Here is an 18180-nt window from a genome sequence, read left to right on the forward strand (position 1 = left end):
AACCAACAGGTACATGAAAAGATGCTCAATATTGTTAATCAGCAAATCAAAACCACAATGAGATACAACCTCACACCTGTCAGAATGGCTATCATCAAAAAGACAACAAATAACAAGTGTTGGCAAGGATGTGGAGAAATTAGAAGCCTCGTGCACTGTTGGTAGGATTGTAAATTGATGCAGCCACTATGAAAAACCGTATGGAGCCTCCTTTAAAGATTTAAATAGAACTGCCACACGATCCAGCAATTTCACTTCTGAGTATTGACCTGATGAAGATATAAAAAAACATAAGTCAAAAAGATATAAACACTGCAATGTTTATTGTAGCACTATTTACAACAGCCAAGGTATGGAAGCAACCTAAGTGTCTATCAATAGAAATCTTACCATTTGTGACAATCTAGATGGATCTAGAGGGTATTGTGCTAAGTGAAATGAGTCAGACAAAGAAAGACAAATATCGCATGATCTCACTTATATGTGGAATCTAAGATCAAACAAACAAACAAAACAAAATGAAAACAGATTCACAGATACAGAGAACAAACAGGTGATTGCCAGAAGGGGAGCAGTGAAATAGGTGAAGGGGGTTAAGAGGTACGAACCTCAGTTATATAATAAATAAGTTAAGGGAATATATAGCATAAGGAATGTGGTCAATAATATCGTAATAACATTTTATGGGTCCAGACAGTTACAAGACTTATCTTGTGGGGAACATTTCATAATGTATGCAAATGTCAAGTCATTACGTAGTACACCTGAAACTAACATAATATTGTATGTCAACTACATTTCAATTAAAACAAGTTTTAAAAGGTACAAATGAACTTATCTACAAAACAGAAACAGAGTCACAGATGTAGAAAACAAACTTATGGTTACCAGGGAGTAAGGGTGGGGAGGGATAAATTGGAAGATTGGGATTGACATATACACACTATAGATATAAAATAGATAACTAATACGGACTTGCTGTACAGCACAGGGAACTCTACTCAATACTCTGTAATGGCCTATATGGGAAAAGAATCTAAAAAAGAGTGGATACATGTATATGTATAACTGGTTAACTTTACCATACACCTGAAACTAACACAACATTGCAAATCACCTATACTCCAATAAAAATTTTTTTAAAAACCAAAAATATTCCAAAACAACTGACTACAATTAAATTTCACAAGTAAATGATTCTTGTTCCTTTGGGTCTGGGTTTGCCAATCAGCTTTCACACAGTTGCCTGCTTCTGGAACCAAGTCCTTGACTTTGTTTGCAGGTACACTCTTTAGAGTTGTCTCAGCAATGCCAGCTTTAAGCTCTGGAACATATGGTAATAAATCAATTTCCTGAAATACCATTAAATACATAACTAACTAAATAAATTTTTAATAAAAAATAAAATAAAAACAATATGCAACTGTACTTGCCTTTAACCAGCTATCTGAATGACTTGTAGCAAGTTCATGATTGAGGATAACATGCTGATGAGGAGGTAGAACTAACTTGACTCCTCTAGCCCCTCCCAGCTGAGAGCCTGTAGTTCTTTGAAATAGCAAAAGCCTTGAGTCTTGCTCAGAAGTGCAAATGATTCTGAGATTGAAATGAACACACACACACAAAAATATGAAGAACAAGAATTCTGGCCAAGGAAATAAAAATGGAAAGGGAGAGAAAATGGAACTTAACAAAAAGTTTTAAATTTTATCTTGAAGATCAAACATGCAAAACGTGCCATAATGTTTTTTGCAAAGTAAAGTGCAAAAATGGAGACCTTGACAAGACATATATAAAAATGTGTAATAAAGTAACAATGATTGAAAGAGTGTATCACTGGTTTCAGAACAGAGAGAACATGAGAAGGGAATAAAATGTCAAACGGAATCAAAAAAATTATGTGGGAATTCAGTACATTATAAAGTCACATATTAAATGAGGATTTTCAACTTGGAAAAGAATTATGTTAGATCCCTACCTCTGGCCCTTATAAGCATATGCTCAGAGTCAAAAACTCTTAAGAAAATTACTGTCAGATTTTACTGCTTAAAAAAAAACATAATGGGGAATTCCCTGGCGGTCCAATGGTCAGACTCCTCGCTTTCACTGCCAAGGGCCCAAGTTCAATCCCTGGTCAGGGAACTAAGATCCCGCGAGCTGCGCGGCACGGCCAAAAAAAAAAAAAAAAATCATAATGGTCATGCCTCAAAAAGAAAATTAAAGGACATACTGAAAAATGAAAAAAAAAATCAAAACATATACAACTGAAGAGGACTTAATGTACTTATACATAACAAGCAGTTTTGAATCGAAAAAAAATGAACAGTATGATTGAAAAGTACACAAGCAAGCAAATCACACATACAGTAAAACAAACAGACAAAAACATATGAAACCAAAGAGATGAGAAAAAGTTCAGCACTGCTAGTTATTTTTTAAAATTTTTATTGCTAGTTATTGCAAACTAAGGAACTTCCCTGGTGGTCCAGTGGTTAAGACTCCGTGCTTCCAATGCAGGGACTGTGGGTTCGCTCCCTGGTCTGGGAGTTAAGATCCCACATGTTGTTTGGCCAAAAAAATAAAAACAAAAAAGCAAACTAAGTATAACCAGATGTAAGTTAGATCACTAAGTAGAACTCAGAGAAGGCTATCAGAAATCAACTTTAGTTTACCCTTCTACTATTTATCCAAACCAACTCTGTAAGGCTGGGATTTTTTTTGCATTTTTCATTACTCTCTGATATTAAAAAAAAAAAAAGTTGTGTTGTCACTTCTAGCCACAGAGAACGTATTGATTTCAGTAACTAAAATGTCCAAAACTGTGTAAAAATCAAAACTCTGAATTGCATTTGGAGGTAAAGCTGCTCCCCGTTCCCAGCTCAGCCCAACGCCAGATAGAAAGTGGTGAAAACAAAAATGGAGGCAAGGGAAGAGGGCTCTTATTTCCTCACTTCTGCACATTTACCAATCACTTAAGACCTTTTCTACCCCTGACCCCTCACCTCTGACCCCTTTGGGATGGCTTACCGTCATGGTACCTGTTATGAGTTGACTTGTATCCTCCTCTCCCCTGAAAAAAACATAAGTGAAGTCCTAACCCCCAGCACCTCAAAATGTGGCCTTATTTGGAGAAAGGAGCTTTACTGAGGAAATCAAGTTATAGTGAGTTAATTAAGGTGGGCCCTAATCCAATAAGACTAGCGTTCTTATAAAAAGGGGGAATTTGGACACATGACAGACAAACATAGAGGGAAAACGGTATGAAGAGACACAGGGAGAAGACGGCCATCTACCAGCCAAGCAGAGATCCTTCCCCACATCCGTCAGAAGAAACCAACCCTGCTGACACCTTGATTTCACACTTCAAGCCTCCAGAACTGTGAGGCAATAAAATTACACACACACACACACACACACACACACACACACACACACACACACACACACACACCCTAACCCTAACTGCTGAGGACATCTCAGTTCCCTTGACGCAGGCAAATTCATCTCTGCTAAACGGTTGGCTGTTTGCATATAATTCTTCTCACAGGCCCTGGACACCCATCATTACACCTCTTCCACCTTCTTTCTCCTTGTCTCTCCATGGGGTCCCGTTGGACAGGATATAAGAAAACCGTAAACCCACACACTGCACTGGGGTCCGCATCTGGTCAACAGGATATTCACACCTTTGACCTGCCATCAATAGTAGTGTGGCTACTTCTCTCTACTCTGATGTCACAGGCTGCTTTGATCAGCCTCCAAACGTAGACTTTCCCGAGCCCGTGTCAACACCAACCCCCTTCAAACTGCGGAGGCCTCATACCAAGCTCTCTGCGTGGTCCTGAAGTGTCTCTCACTAGGCTGGATGGCTCACCTCATCCCTAACCATTGGAGAGGGGAAGTGAAACTCACAGTATGTCAGCTCTGTCCAAAGAAATCTTTACTGTCATTGCCAGTTTCCACTTCTTTTCTTGATTTTTCCAGTGCTTTTTACAGGCTGAAGGAGAGTGGGTAGCTAAGAAGAGCAAAGCCACTTCTAACCAGCTCCTTGATAAGTCCAGCCTAGGAGGCCCAGCTCCTCACTTGGGAATACGGGGATTACCACATACCTTGGGCCCTCAGGCAAAACTAAGTCAGAAGCAATTCTGCTTTAAAATCCTGTTATAAACATAACACTGGATGTGGTTTTTCACCTTTCATATTGGCAAAGTTCTAAAAGAACGTTCATATCCTTCCTCAGAAGGGGTGTATATAAAGTCACGCTGATACATTGTTGGTGAAGGCCAGTTTCACGCAATCTGATGAGGTAAAACGATTTTAAATGAACATCCCTTTGATCCAGTGATTTTTCTTTGGAATTTGCTCAAAAGAAATACCAAAACAGTACCCAAATGGTCTGTATAAGGATGTTTATTACAGCATGGTCTATAATAACAGACTTGTAAATAACCTGACTAAGCCACAATAGGGAATCATTTATTATGGTGAAAAAATTCATAGGAATACCTTGGATCTAGTCCGTAAACGCCAAGACAAAAGCATGAACAGTAGTTGGCATTGTTCCCTCTTCTTGGCCAAACAATTAGGACTAGATCCATTCTTCGTGCCTGTTGACTTACTCCCTGAGAAATGCTGGAAATAGCTCTCCTGTAAAACTCTATTAACTCCCCAAGTTGGGACTGACTCTAATTTAGCTGGAAAGCTCTGGAATATGTGTAGACACATTCATTTTTCTCATGGCAGTAAGGTGTGTATGTGTATGTGTGTGTGTGTCTGTGTGTGCCATTTAAGTCAACAACCGGACCTGGGACTGGGCTATAAGTTTCTGTTATCTCTGGATGTTTAAATAAGATGATTAAAAACTGAGGTGTTAATTTTTATACAGGTGGGAAAAATATACATCCCAGTGAGTACTGGCTTGTATAGTCCAGAGACAATGCCTTGTACCTATACTCTACTTTTTAAATTTTCAAAGTGCTCATAGAGCACTGATTCCCAAACTTGACTGGACATTAGAATCACCCGTGGGGCTAGTTCACAATAGGACTTCCTGAACCCCACCTTTAGAGATTCTTAGTAAGTGGGGACCAGATATTTACATTTTTAACAGAGGCCTCAGGAAAGTCCAAAGATCAACTTTTGGGAGATGTTAGCAAATGCATTCCAATAAAAGTAAGTTCATCAAGGTTCTTAATCCTACTTTGCATCATACTAGCTGTGCAGCAAATTGTTTAATCCCTGAACCTCAGTCTCCTACAAATAACAGCCATAGAACTATCAGAAGAGAAGAAAAATCGAAGGGAAAAATGATTTTCTGTGATCAGGGAAGACCTCAGGTCCATCCTTCGATTTTTCACAGCCCTTTATTTAAACTTCTCATATCTCAACGTTAGCTAATTGTATTCTCATCATATCATCCCTACATAAATATAAATTCATAAAGGGTCACCGATTTTTCATATTTGTATCCTCCATTGTACTTAACACAACTCTTACAAAGAAAAATAGACATTACGGTACTCCTTAAATGTAGAATTTTGAGTTAATTTTTCGTTCTTTTAAAATAAGCAATGAGGTAGAAATTTTAGGGCACCAGAAGACTTAGAGACCAATCAAAGAGTGATTGTACGGCAGCTTTATTCTCCATCCAAACAATCTTATACAATATTCAGCTTGAGATTTTTAAATACCTGAGTACATCTGAATCTCCCACTTTCGGTGGAAGGGAGAGGGGAGCACAGAAGGGCTGCCCAGAATCTGACACGGGCTGAGGGGGCGGGGGCAGTTGAACCTTTTAAAACTGCTCTTGGGACAGAAATGATTGGCTGTAATAAAATTCACTAACTCTTTTGATACAGAGTCAGTGTGCAAATAATCAAGAAGTACATAAAACTGTGGACAGGGAGAGTTCTTCCAGTAGCTTTGCGAGATTACAGGTTTTATTTGTTGCCATTTACGATATTAATCCTTGGAGAAAGACCACGCACAGATTCAGCATGATTTAAATACAACAGACATCTGCCTCAATTGGTAATCCCATCGGTATCCTAGAAGCTTGGAAAGAGACACTCTCTCTTTCTAAATATTAAAAAGCATCATGCCCATAAAAATGAGTTGCCCAACATTCTCCCAGAAGAATTATACCTTTTTTCATTTTAACTTGATATCGAGTCATATTGTCCGTTCACTGGGGTCTGTGGAGTCACACCGACTGTGCTCAAATACTGATTGTACTGTTTTCCTGCTGTGTGACCCTAGGAAAGTTAAATCCTTTGACCTTCGAGATGGAATCTGCAAAGTGGGTGTAATGACTGACTTATCGCACGGATTCGTTGGGAGGACTAGACGCAAGGATGAGGTACTCACCGCCCGACACCGTGCAAGAGCCCAGTAAATGTTAAGACAGTGATGAGTCCTTCGCTTTTTTCTAACGTCTTGCGGGAGAGAAGGGGGCTAGAGACGCGGCGTAACGTAGTGAATTGTAAGGAACCAACTTGCCATACGAACCCAGGCTTTCTCAGCATGGTACTGCGGGGAGAGAACCCCCTGCCCTGCCGCCCTCATCTCCGGAGAGACCCCAGAAAGAACGCGGGGCGGGACCCGCACACACCAGGCCGGAACCCACGTTCCGAGGCTCCGGTTTCTTCCGCTTTACCCGCCCTCACTGCAGGGGGGACCGGCGCGAACGCAACTTCCGGCCCGACCAGGTGGGAGCCGGAGCCGGTTTCGGCGTGTCTCGAGAGTGCCGCGTTCCGTGCCCCCGTCGAAGTGTTCGCTGCGGTCGCCGTGGGGAGCCCGACGCGACCGCACGCGCGCGACCATGTGGCGGCTGCTGGCTCGCGCCCGCGCGCCCGTCCTGCGGGCGCGTTTGTTAGGTCAGAAATCCCCTGATCCCTCCAGGCCTTGCCTCTCTCCACACCCCTCCCCCGCATCGGGTATCTCGCACGGTCCCAAGACTCTGCGCACGGTTGCGGAAGCACGGGGAAGGGCTGCCCTTTGCTGCCGCCCCTCCCGCCATAAGATTCGTGCAAAAGGGTCAACAGCGTTCGTGCAACCTGGGGATCGGCGCCCAGAGTCCCCGGCTTGTCTTTGGGGGCGGGGGGCAGTGCCTGTGAGCCCCTTTAGTGGAACCCACGTCCCAAACCCACAGGACACCTCTGTCAGGAGCGTATTTGGCCCAGAGTGTACCAAGCCCTGGCCTTCGTCGTTTAACTTGATCTGTCTTTGTAGATTCTTGGGCAGCGCCGCCCGCCAGCGCTGGCCTAAAGACGCTGCTCCCGGTGCCCACTTTTGAAGGTGAGAGCTTATCCGTTTTCCTGTTTGTAAGCCTTTTCTGTGATGGAACCCAGCAGAGGATAGGTAAAGAGTAGGCGTGTTCTTGTGCCCCCTATCCCCATTCACCCATTCAGTAATTATGTATTGAAGACATACTGTATGCCAGGCAGTGTTCTAAACGCTAGAGAGAAATCGAAGAACAAGAGACTCAAAAAGGCTCCTGCTTTTAGGGAGCCAACCTGTCATGGGATATCTCCCATATGGCCTACCACTGGTGCGTGGCCCACAGCTGCCCACTCAGCTAAACCTAACTGGCCTCAACTGAGACTTTTGATGTTTTCTCCAAATGAGGTTACACATGTGCAGGCAGCAACAATATTATGTGAAAAGCATTAATCTGTTAATATAAACAATGAAGGTAAGCCACAATTTGGTATATCTAACTTACCTTTTTTTTTTTAATATATTGGAAATCTCAAAAACAATGAGAGCGGCCTTGACCTCTGAGGGCCTTATCTTCTACACATAATTGAGAAACTACTACATGCACTGGAGTACATATGGCCGTGGAGGCAAGAGAAAGCATTACTAAGTTTCTGTGTAGCTACATATAGAAATGGCAGGGGGCAGTTTCTGTAGCCCTTAAAGTCTCCTGTTTTATATTGGACTCCATCACAGAGCCATGCTTGTTTTACTGTAGAAATACTTTAGATGACTCACAAGTTAATTTTTTTTTCCATATTGTCAAAACCTCAGACATGATAAAGACGTAGCATGTCTGGCCCCTCACCCAGCAACCACATTGTAGTGCAGGCCTCAGCATGAAAAGCCCCTGTATATATAAAGGAAAGAGCACTGATCAAAGGAGTACTAGGTTGTAAGTTTCCCAGCAAGAATGGGCAGAGCAGGAGAACTTAGGTATTTTGATGTACAATATAGTATCCTTTCCACTGCCTCTTATCAGAGAGGCAGTGTGGTATTTTTTCTTAAGTGACATAGTGTCTAGCTTTTCTGTTTTGACTGGATGACCCGAACCAAATTATAAAATGTCTCTAGGCCTGAAGTTCCTCTTCTATAAAATGGATTAAAAATACCACCTGCCTAATGTTGTGTTTCTTGATGTGGATGTTATGTGGGTGTGTCTGTGTGTTCACTTTGTGGTAATTCACATTTTTTTATGGGGCCCTTTGATACGTGTGTGTTAAACTTTTAAAGGTTTAAAAATATTAAAAAGGAAGCCCTAAAAGATACCAAGGCTATCAAGTTGTTTTAACGATTAAATGAGATAATGCATGTAAAGCACTCAGCTCAATTCCAGCACTTAGTAAACATTCACACACACACACAAATGTTACCTAGTGTTATTCTGTGACACTCTTATATCTTTGTACCTTCTCTAACAGTCCCTTTTTCAGGTGTTAGGTACAGAGTAGGCATTTTAAAAAAGCATTTTGGTTTGAAGGTTAAAACTCTGCTCTTAAAAGATTCAAAAACATTTGCATCAACCACTGTCGTAATCAGAAGATTCTAGTGTCAGCGAAAAGCATCCACAAGATAAGCCTCACACACTTCTGGAATTGTTGTTGAGTGGTAACTTTAAGACTTTGACCTGATTGTTATAAATCTTTCTAGGAAGAAAATGAATCCTTTGAGATGTGTGGTTTGACTTACTCTTGGTTGTCTGTGCTCCTTTTAGATGTTTCCATTCCTGAAAAGCCCAAGCTTAGATTTGTTGAAAGGGTACCACTTGTGCCAAAAGTGAGAAGAGAGCCTAAAAACCTGAGTGACATAAGGGGACCTTCCACTGAAGCCACTGAGTTCACTGAAGGCAATTTTGCGATCTTGGTGAGTCCAGCGTCAAGCGGCTATAGGACGGAAGCCAGGGATTAAAATAGACTCCTTGAGTTCATTCTCGTCTCTTCCTCCACAGGTTTTACTAGAACTGCCACTAGTTGCTCTTTAAACTGATGAGCAGGACCCAGTAAGCATTAAGTCATAAATGTTTTTTGTTTTACGTAGAGTGAAAATAATGTAAAAGCAGAAGGAAGAGGGTACCTAACTTACCCCATAGTTAGACCATGAGATTTTCTCAAGCCTCTGGTCAAAATAAAACTATCCATGTTTTAGTACATGGGACAGATGTTTCCTTACTCATCAAGTAGCTTCCGTGAAGACTTGACGTCAGTACCTACACACATGGCTACGGACAAGGATTTAGTTCCCATCAGGCAGCCAGAGTGATGTTTTGACGTCCGATTCCCACAGCCTGCACGATCAGCCCCTGCCAGCCTCTCGGAACGCAGTCTGTTCCCCATTCCTCTCTCTACTCCGGCCACACTGGCTTCTGCCCAGACTCACCAAGCCACCTGCTGCGCCAGAGCCTTCGCATGTGCCATTCCTCTGCCTGGAACACTCATCTGTTTCCCCTTGGCTGGTTCGTTCCATTCTGGCCTCAGCTATAAAGGTCACCTCCTCAAAGAGGTCTTCCCTGGCTATCCATTGAAGCGGGTCCACCCTTGTTCCCATTTATTACTGTACCCTAGGCTTTTCCTCCATGGTACTTACTAGAACTTATATTTTTACTTTCATGTGTATCATTGAAGCCACAGTTACCATAAAAGAAGAGACATAATAGATCCCATGAAGGATATCTAAATCCCCATATGTTTCTAATTCTTCCATTTACTTTTAGGCACTGGGTGGCGGCTACCTCCACTGGGGGCATTTTGAAATGATGCGCCTGACAATCAACCGGTCTATGGACCCCAAGAACATGTTTGCCTTATGGCGAGTACCAGCCCCTTTCAAGCCCATCACCCGCAAGAGTATGGGACAGCGCATGGGGGGCGGCAAAGGTGCCATCGACCACTACGTGACCCCTGTGAAGGCTGGCCGCCTCATAGTAGAGATGGGCGGGCGTTGTGAATTCCAAGAGGTACGGGGTTTCCTCAACCAGGTTGCCCACAAGTTGCCCTTCCCCGCGAAGGCCGTGAGCCGTGAGACTCTAGAGAAGATGTGGAAAGATCGAGAAGAACGAGAACGGAACAACCAAAACCCCTGGACCTTTGAGCGCATTGTCACTGCCAACATGCTGGGGATACGGAAAGTGCTGAGCCCCTACGACCTGACCCATAAGGGGCGATACTGGGGCAAGTTCTACATGCCTGAGCGTGTGTAGTGAGGATTGTAAGCAGGAAACGGACACAGGCTGTTTATTCCCCTCAGCCAGTCCTTCAAGTCTTTGGGTAGCTCTGATGTCATAACCAAGGAGCAGCATATGAGTAGATGCTTTCTGAAAAGCTGTACGTCATCTGTCAGGTTTTTTTAAGTGCACTGTATTTATATTAAATAAAGTTTGAGCATCACCTCAAGATGATGTAACTTCTCACTGGTCACTAATTCCCTTAAATGATTAAGAACCAGGCCTGACTGACTGTTAGGAGCTCTGATTCTCCCCGGCTATAAGATAAATGTCTTCAAGGCTGAAGCAAACGTTTGCATCTCCCACCTCTGATTCAGGTCAGACTTAATGTCTGTACTGCCTTTTATATGTACACACTTAAGGAGCTAGTTTCTATGACATTTTACTAGTTACAGACTTCTAGTGTTTTTGGAAAAGCAAAGAAAACAATAGTACATAGGTTAATTGATTCAACTTATTTATTTACGCCCAGCTACCCATCTTCTCTCAATCTTAGAAGGGGGGATGTTGGACAATACGGCAACAGACATACCCTTGCCTTTTACCAAAAGGAACTGATAGAAACAAAACCTGAATTGTGTGGTCTTTCCTAGGCCTGAAACCCTCTGGGGATGGGGGGTATTTGGCTCTATATCTGTGTCCCTACAGGTCCTAGCACAGTGCAGGTGCCACACAGCACTCACATCTTACTGTTGAATGAACAAGGGCCCTGGGTGATTCAAACCCCATGGTTCCAGCTCCCTGTTTGCCTTTAACAGAATTCATCTATTTTTTCAGAGCTAGCCAGCAGTGGTTTCTATCCTGTATTCAAACCAAAGGAAATACAGATTGATAGGAAAAATACTAAACCATTTGCTTTGAAAGTGGGCAGAAAACAGCACACAGACTAAGATGTCAATTTTTTAAATCCCACTTTCTTAAAAAGTAAGACCTCCGGCAAAGAAAATAATTTACTTTCAAAAGTACAAATTTAAGCAGCTGTGTGGTCCTTGAGAATTGTATACCGTGATTTTTAAATATATTTTTAGTGAACCTCTTGTACTATAACTAATCCCTAAGTTGCATTAGAACACCCCTGAACCTTGAATTGGGGACAGTGTTTGGAACAGTTTCTTGTACACAAGTTGCCGGCCAACAAAGCCAGTTTCAGCCGGCAACGTGCATCAGTGAGAAGGGGTGTGAGTGACAGCCTCGTTTTTCTGACCTAACTTTGTCACCTCTTCTTTGTTAGGGTTCACAGAGCATGGTATTCGTGACTGTTGGGTGTTCAATCACAGCATAACGTGTTTCTTTTGGGGTCCACGTGTAATTACTGAACCACAATCCTGGGGCCAGCCATCTCTGCAAAGTAAGAGGCCGTTGACAGAACTCTTATCACCACCTCCCGTAAAAAAAGGACTTTAAAGTGTATGTTGTGAAAGTGGGGCCTGCTCTGCTTCTGCGTGGGTGGATCGACCATTCCCAGGCATTTCTAAACGGCCTGTGACACAGACCATTTCCCACTGATGCCTTAAAGCGTTTAAGAGGCAAGTCCAAGGACTCGGCCATAGCAGAAATCAGAGCTTAATTTCAGATAAAGTCAACAGATTCTTGAGCAGCTGTAAGCGGCAGGCACTACGCTAAGCACTGGGGACACAGCAGCGAGGGAGATAGCCTGGGGCCTATCGTTAGACAATCACCTCGGAGAATGTTGGACCCTGAAGAAGGAAGGAGACAGAGCGTTGGTCAAAGGTGAGACCTAGAACTAGAAGAGCAGAAGTAACAAGTGCCCTGATCCTGACTGACTCCCGGCAGTTAAAATCAGGTCCTGATGAGCGGGTGTGCTTCAGCCATAACGTCAGCGTGGGCTCTGGCTCCAAGTTTATTTCCTAAACAGGTACCTATGCTTTCTCCTCTACCCTGCAGTCTCCTCCTTTAACCATCCTCCTAACCTGCTACGCAGTGCTGTACTCCCTGTTCCTTCACCCCTGCCTGCCATCCAAGTCCATATTTTTGTAAATCCCCTTTTGCGTAACTTCTAACTGCTAGGTGGTTGAGGTCCTGTGTCCTAAGAGGTTTCACAATGGAAAGAAGAGCTTTGGAGGAATCTGCAGCGGAGAAGCGGTGGCACCACAGAGGTGGAAGAAGAATTGAAAATGCCAGGTGAGGATCCATCTGTGAGGACTGAAGGGGATAACAAAAACGGAGGGAAAAAAACCATAGATTATACGGCAAAACGTGTGGGGCTGGGATCACCAAGCCTGTCTACAGGGGTAAGGGACTACTCACAAGGCTGCCAAAACCTGTCCTAACCTCATAAGGGGAAAATTTTATTGATATTTACTTTGGGCTCCCTGTGTGGCCCTCTTCCAAAGAGTTCAGGGTGCTTCTAATGCAATAATGAATTCTTTCTCCTCTGCCGTTCCCACATGCCAATGCCCAGATTTCACTACAGGAAATCAACACCCTTATGCAAAGCATTCTGAACAAAACACTCTGCTACCAGACCTGCGTACGGGACAGACTGCCACCTTCTGTCTCCCCATCTACCTTTTCCCTACCAACTCCCTCTTCACGCATTTTTCTTGGTTTTCTCCAACCTTCATCCCAGCCCCCAGTCCCACACAGATTAAGGCACCTGGTGACAACCAAAGCCCTCAGGACACAAGCGTCTTGAGCGAAAACAGGCCTGACCCTCCCCACAGATGGCTCACCTGTTTTGTTTTGTGTTTTTTCAGGCAAATATGCCCCCAATAGTAGAAGCTAAGATGATCGCAAGGATGACACAGCAGATCATGATCATGATCTTCTTCTGCTCATCCAGACAAGGAAAGAAAAGCACGTGAGAAACAGTGTCACTGCAGAGAGGGTTCCAGAGGACGGGAGACGAGGGTGGGTCTGGGCATGGAAGCAGATGTGAAGGTAAAGGGAAATGGATCTGGCTTCTAGAACCCAGGGTACTAAGAGAAATGTTACTTCTCGGTGAGAGATGCAAAACTCAGATCAACAGCGAGCTCAGAGGATGTTTCGTATGTTGTTCTGCCTTCCTGCTGCCATTGTATCAGATTTACGCCACTTCCCCCCAGAGCCAGATACTCTCAGTGAGTCAGCTGAAGTCTTCTGCGGGGGGGGATTCCCTTGAAATCTAAGACTCCAATCCAGTTACACTGCACTCTGTGAGAGTTCAGCCATTTTCAAAAATCAGAACTTTTGATCCATCTGATGTAGCACATGGTTAAAAAAAATGTTAACCCCTTTCCGAAACCTAAACAAAAGCCACCACATGGTGGCAGCCACCAGGTGTTCTACAGGGACATCGAGCCAGAACTGCTTCACAATCAAATACAGTCATTTATTCTTAAATTAGCAATAAAATAATCAAGTTTACATTTTAAAAAAAAGTACAAAGAAAGAACAAAAATCCCTTCACTTGTGTTCCGAACTATAAGCCCCAGGCCTCAACCTCAGGAGAGCAAAGATCTGTCTGTGACTGAAGCTTGTCTGCCCTGTTGCCGGAGCCAGGCCTGTTGGACATCACAGCCGTAGGCAAGAGGGCGTCCCCTTGGCTCTGTCCAAGTGCCGGGCAATGATTAGGAGTAATCATTCCTTTGCAGAGGAAGCCAATGGACCATGCCTGGGTTAGGGTGCTCGCCCTGTCCTAGAAGGCATTAAAGTCAAAGGTGAAATATCAATCCGGGAGGCTGGCAGAGACCAGCAGGGGATCTAAGGGGCTCACACTGGCTCAGCACGGTCACTACACTTAACCATTTCCTGGCTTTTCTTCGCTCCATGACAAGTGGGGGCGACAAAGCATCTATGAAGCTCATTAATCTGGGAGCAGGAACAGCTGCTGAGTAGACCCCGGCCTCCCGGAGCTGACTCCGCCCTGGAGACAGGACGTCCCAAAGGTCACATGAACGGTACCAGATTGCTGTGGGACGTTCTCAGGACAAGCCTAGCCCAGGCAGCAAGTGGGGAGAGGTGTCGAGCTCGTCCCACCTTCTGTCTGCTAAAAACCTAATGGGGATCAAGTTAGTCCTCGCCCCAACCATCTGTGATTCTCTGAGCGCTTGTGCAGAAAACAGCAGGTTTCCCGATGATGTGGGAAGATCACATTGCTACTATGATTCATTTGCAGGTAAGCAAATGTCTCTTGCCTAATTTTTAGCCTAGCTCAAGTTATTTTTTTGAGGTTATAATAACCTCATTTCCAGTTTCCTACTTCCTGAGAGACACATACACATAGGTACATACATCTCACACACACGATTATAAAAATACACTTGGAACACGTGAAATGACTGAATACTCCTACTCGCCCCAGCCTGAAACATTCCCAGAGCCTGAGACTCGAGCACCTCATCCCTGGCCTCATTTTAGTGCCTGGTTATTCGGGGCCTCAAGGCAATGGCTTCGCAAAGCATCACTCTAACAATAAACAGCTAGTTCCCAAGACTGAGACACGGAAACAGTTCCTGCACATACCCCAGCCTTTACAGACGGTAACCTCAGACGACTGCCTCGTGGCAGCGTCTCCTTGAGTCAACATGCGGGAGTACAACATAGACAGAGATCGAGTTGGCCATCGAGCGGAACACACAAAGAGCTTAATTTGAGGCTGAATTTCAAACAAGAAGTCAGCTTCCAAGACCAGAACGACCTCTGCCAGTCCCTCCTACTTTCAGGACAGGGAGGACGAGCCACGAGGACTGGGATCCTGCCAGGTAGAAGACGCAGGTCCAAGCCTTACTGTTGCCCAACTTGGAAGAATCCCCTTGCTTTGTTAAAGATATCCCCCCCGCCCCCCAACAAATACACTGCGATTTTGGGGAGAAGAACACTCCATGAGGTAGAAAATACAGCACCTTGGGGAGGTCTCAGGTAGGTTCTCCAAGGTGCAGGGCATAATTTGACACATCAGAGGGGAGGAGAAGCTGGGGCAGTTTCTACAGTCCAGGAGAAGGTGCTTCAGAGTTGGTGGGGCAGGAGAAGATTCTGAGGGCTGCATCAGTAGTTTAGATTTCTCCTGGGCTAGACTGTTTGCTGGGTCAGGTCCAAGGGTGGTTACAAGAAAACAAGGGAACAGGTCCCACTCTCTCTCAGGAAGGCCATTCACACTCCGTTCCCATCTGAAGACAAGGGCGGCCACATCAGGCTGGGGTGAAATGGGCTCTACAAGAGGCAGGGGGAGGAGGAGCTGGTCAGCGCCCAGGGTGGCGGCGGAGAACAGTAAGACTCGGCCACAAGCCACACACCTAGAAGGTGGAGAGGAGAGATCAGAAACAGCTGCAGAGAGAGAACAATGGAAAACTCAGCACAAACCCACGACAGGGCCTGGAATTAAATACCCCCCCGTACAAGAAACAAAAAGCCCTGTTACATGAGGCAAAAAAATAGGAAAATCCCTGGGCCTTTTACAGCCCTTCCTAGGGGCTGTCGCGTCACTGTGGAAGGACTTATGGGAAGAGAGGCACCACCGCTGGTGCAGAACACCTGTTCTGTCTGTGGGGCTCCCATCAACACCTTTCGAATACAAGTTTCAGAAGCTTGCTGGCACTAGAATCTTCTTCTCCTTAGTCCCCCTATCCCCCACTAACCTTAGGAGGCAGAAAGGCACAGTGAAAAAAGATGCAGAAAAGTTCAGGCGTCACACCTGCTCTGCCTTGCAAGCTGTGTGGGCTTTGGACAAGTTCCTAATTTCACTGAGCTTCACAAAGCTTCCCCAATGAAGATGGGGTGATGATGTTATCCTAGAGCACAACTGGGGAGGATAAACATATTCAGAAAAATAATACTTAAGAGGTCACAGAAGTCTTCACAGTGCCAATAACTAGATGATTCTTGTCATGCTACTGCTGTACACATGAAACCTTGATTCAGTGGTCAGTTCTATTCTTTTTACCAGATTTTAAAGAAATTAATATCCTGAATTTTAAAGTTGCTATTGGGACTTCCCTGGTGATCCAGTGGTTAAGAATCCTTGCCTTCCAGGCTTCCCTGGTGGCGCAGTGGTTGAGAGTCCACCTGCCGATGCAGGGGACACGGGTTCATGCCCCAGTCCGGGGAGATCCCACATGCCGCGGAGCGGCTGGGCCCGTGGGCCATGGCCGCTGAGCCTGCGCGTCTGGAGCCTGTGCTCCGCAACGGGAGAGGCCACAACAGTGAGAGGCCCACGTACAGCAAAAAAAAAAAAAAAAAAAAAAAGAATCCGCCTTCCAATGCAGGTTCAATCCCTGGTCAGGGAACTAAGATCCCACATGCCACAGAGCAACTAAGCCCACACACTCTAGAGCCCACGCACCGCAACTACTGAGCCCACACGCCACAATGGAAGTTCCCCCATGGCACAACAAAGATCCCACATGCCACAACTAAGACCTGACACAGCCAAATAAATATTTGTTTTTAAAGTTGCTATCCTCTAAGGTTTTCTAGACTTTGCAGATGATGATAAATGGCCACCTTGTTTTACAAAGAGAAGCTAGGTCCACTATTAGCTGTGTGTTCAAACTTGCCCCTGTTACCTAACTTCTCTAAGCCTGAGCATCTTCATCTGTAAAATAGGGATGATAATAGCACCTGTCTCATGTGGGCGACGTGAGGACTCGGTGATGCATGTGTAAGGTGTTTATTTAGTACATTGTCTGATACAACCCAGCCCTCAAAAATGGTAGCTACTCTTATCATTCGAGATCCAACCAGTCAACCACAAACAAAACCCTGCAGACCCAAATCCCGATTCAAAGCTTCATTTACACTGAAAAGGATACGGAAGGCAAAGCCCAAGATACCTGAAAGCCAGTACTAACTCACAAGACAAACCCCAGATCGCAGACATAGACTGCACCCAACTGAGGAGGAGCAGGCTTTCTGGGGAAGGGAGTGAACATGAGGGGCGGACAAGGGCGGGGACAGAGCCACAGAATAGGAACGAACGGAGACCCAACCCCTGCATGCAGCCAGGACCCGAGAATAGCAAGTTACATAGATGAAAGAACGCACAGGTACTGAAGTCTTAGAGCGCTCGGTGTGTCCGAGGACAACCACAGGGCGAAGAAGCAGAATTTTAAATCCCAGGCTCATTTCTCAAGAGGGAGCCAATCCAGAGTCCCCGAGTACCTTCCATTTACTTACATTTCAGGGCAGCAGCCTCCCGGGCCGCCCTTACTTCAGCCCAACGGAAAGTCCAATAACCAACGCTAAAATGCCCAGCAACACAACCACTACCACAATGATAATTATCAATTTCTGGAGAGAGGGATAAGAGAAATAAAAATAAGTCATTATTACAAACAACCAGAAAACCATAGTAAGTCATCCAAAACCCAACCCCTCTGCCTCTACATAGGAAGCATCTTATCAATCCAAATAAATGAAATAAAAAGCCACCATCTCTACATAAAGACACTCTATTAGGATATTTTGTTTCTTAAATTACTTCTGCACTAGCAATGCCAGCAGATGGAAATAGGGAGTTTCCATCAGCTCTCAGCTCACACGGCAGCCTTCGTATGTGCACAGATAGAAGGGCAACCATAATGGGGTCTCCAAGCAGCAACAGGCCAAGATATAAGTGACTCATTTGTTCCTTTTCAAGAAGGAGTATAGAAACATTTTTGACATAGTCCTAATTACAAACATCTGTCCATCTCTCCCCCAAAGTACATTCCCACCTGTCAAACCCAGTACAGTGACTGGGGATCAGAAAGTATGGTTACAGTCCT

General features: G+C 44.5%; 2 protein-coding genes across 13 annotated transcripts in view; one reads left to right on the plus strand and one right to left on the minus strand.

The window, feature by feature from the left end:
* STX3 (syntaxin 3) overlaps positions 1–18180 on the minus strand; it is a 145436-nt gene that overhangs the window by 90001 nt on the left and 37255 nt on the right. For 2 of the 12 annotated variants that reach the window (XR_009564839.2, XR_009564837.2), the window contains exons 10-11: positions 13171–13268; positions 6367–12640 (exon numbers count right to left, since the gene is read on the minus strand). The exons of 2 other annotated variants lie outside the window; for them this stretch is intronic. Coding sequence is in view for 6 of the 10 variants with exons in the window: in XM_030849303.3 (XP_030705163.1) it covers positions 17621–17704 (84 nt within the window). In the remaining 4 variants the exon portion in view is untranslated. Of the gene's footprint in view, positions 1–6366; positions 13269–13784; positions 17705–18180 lie in introns of those variants that run through there. 8 more of the 12 variants (XM_060303160.2, XM_060303159.2, XM_060303165.2 and 5 more) reach the window with 6 other exon arrangements.
* Positions 6683–10651, plus strand: MRPL16 (mitochondrial ribosomal protein L16). The gene is made up of 4 exons (XM_030849313.2): positions 6683–6875; positions 7231–7296; positions 8972–9120; positions 9968–10651. The coding sequence occupies exons 1-4, from the start codon at positions 6821–6823 to the stop codon at positions 10451–10453; spliced, it is 756 nt and encodes a 251-aa protein (XP_030705173.1). The 5' UTR covers positions 6683–6820; the 3' UTR covers positions 10454–10651.

Source organism: Globicephala melas, chromosome 8 (assembly GCF_963455315.2).
Source record: "Globicephala melas chromosome 8, mGloMel1.2, whole genome shotgun sequence".
NCBI classification, from domain to species: domain Eukaryota; kingdom Metazoa; phylum Chordata; class Mammalia; order Artiodactyla; family Delphinidae; genus Globicephala; species Globicephala melas.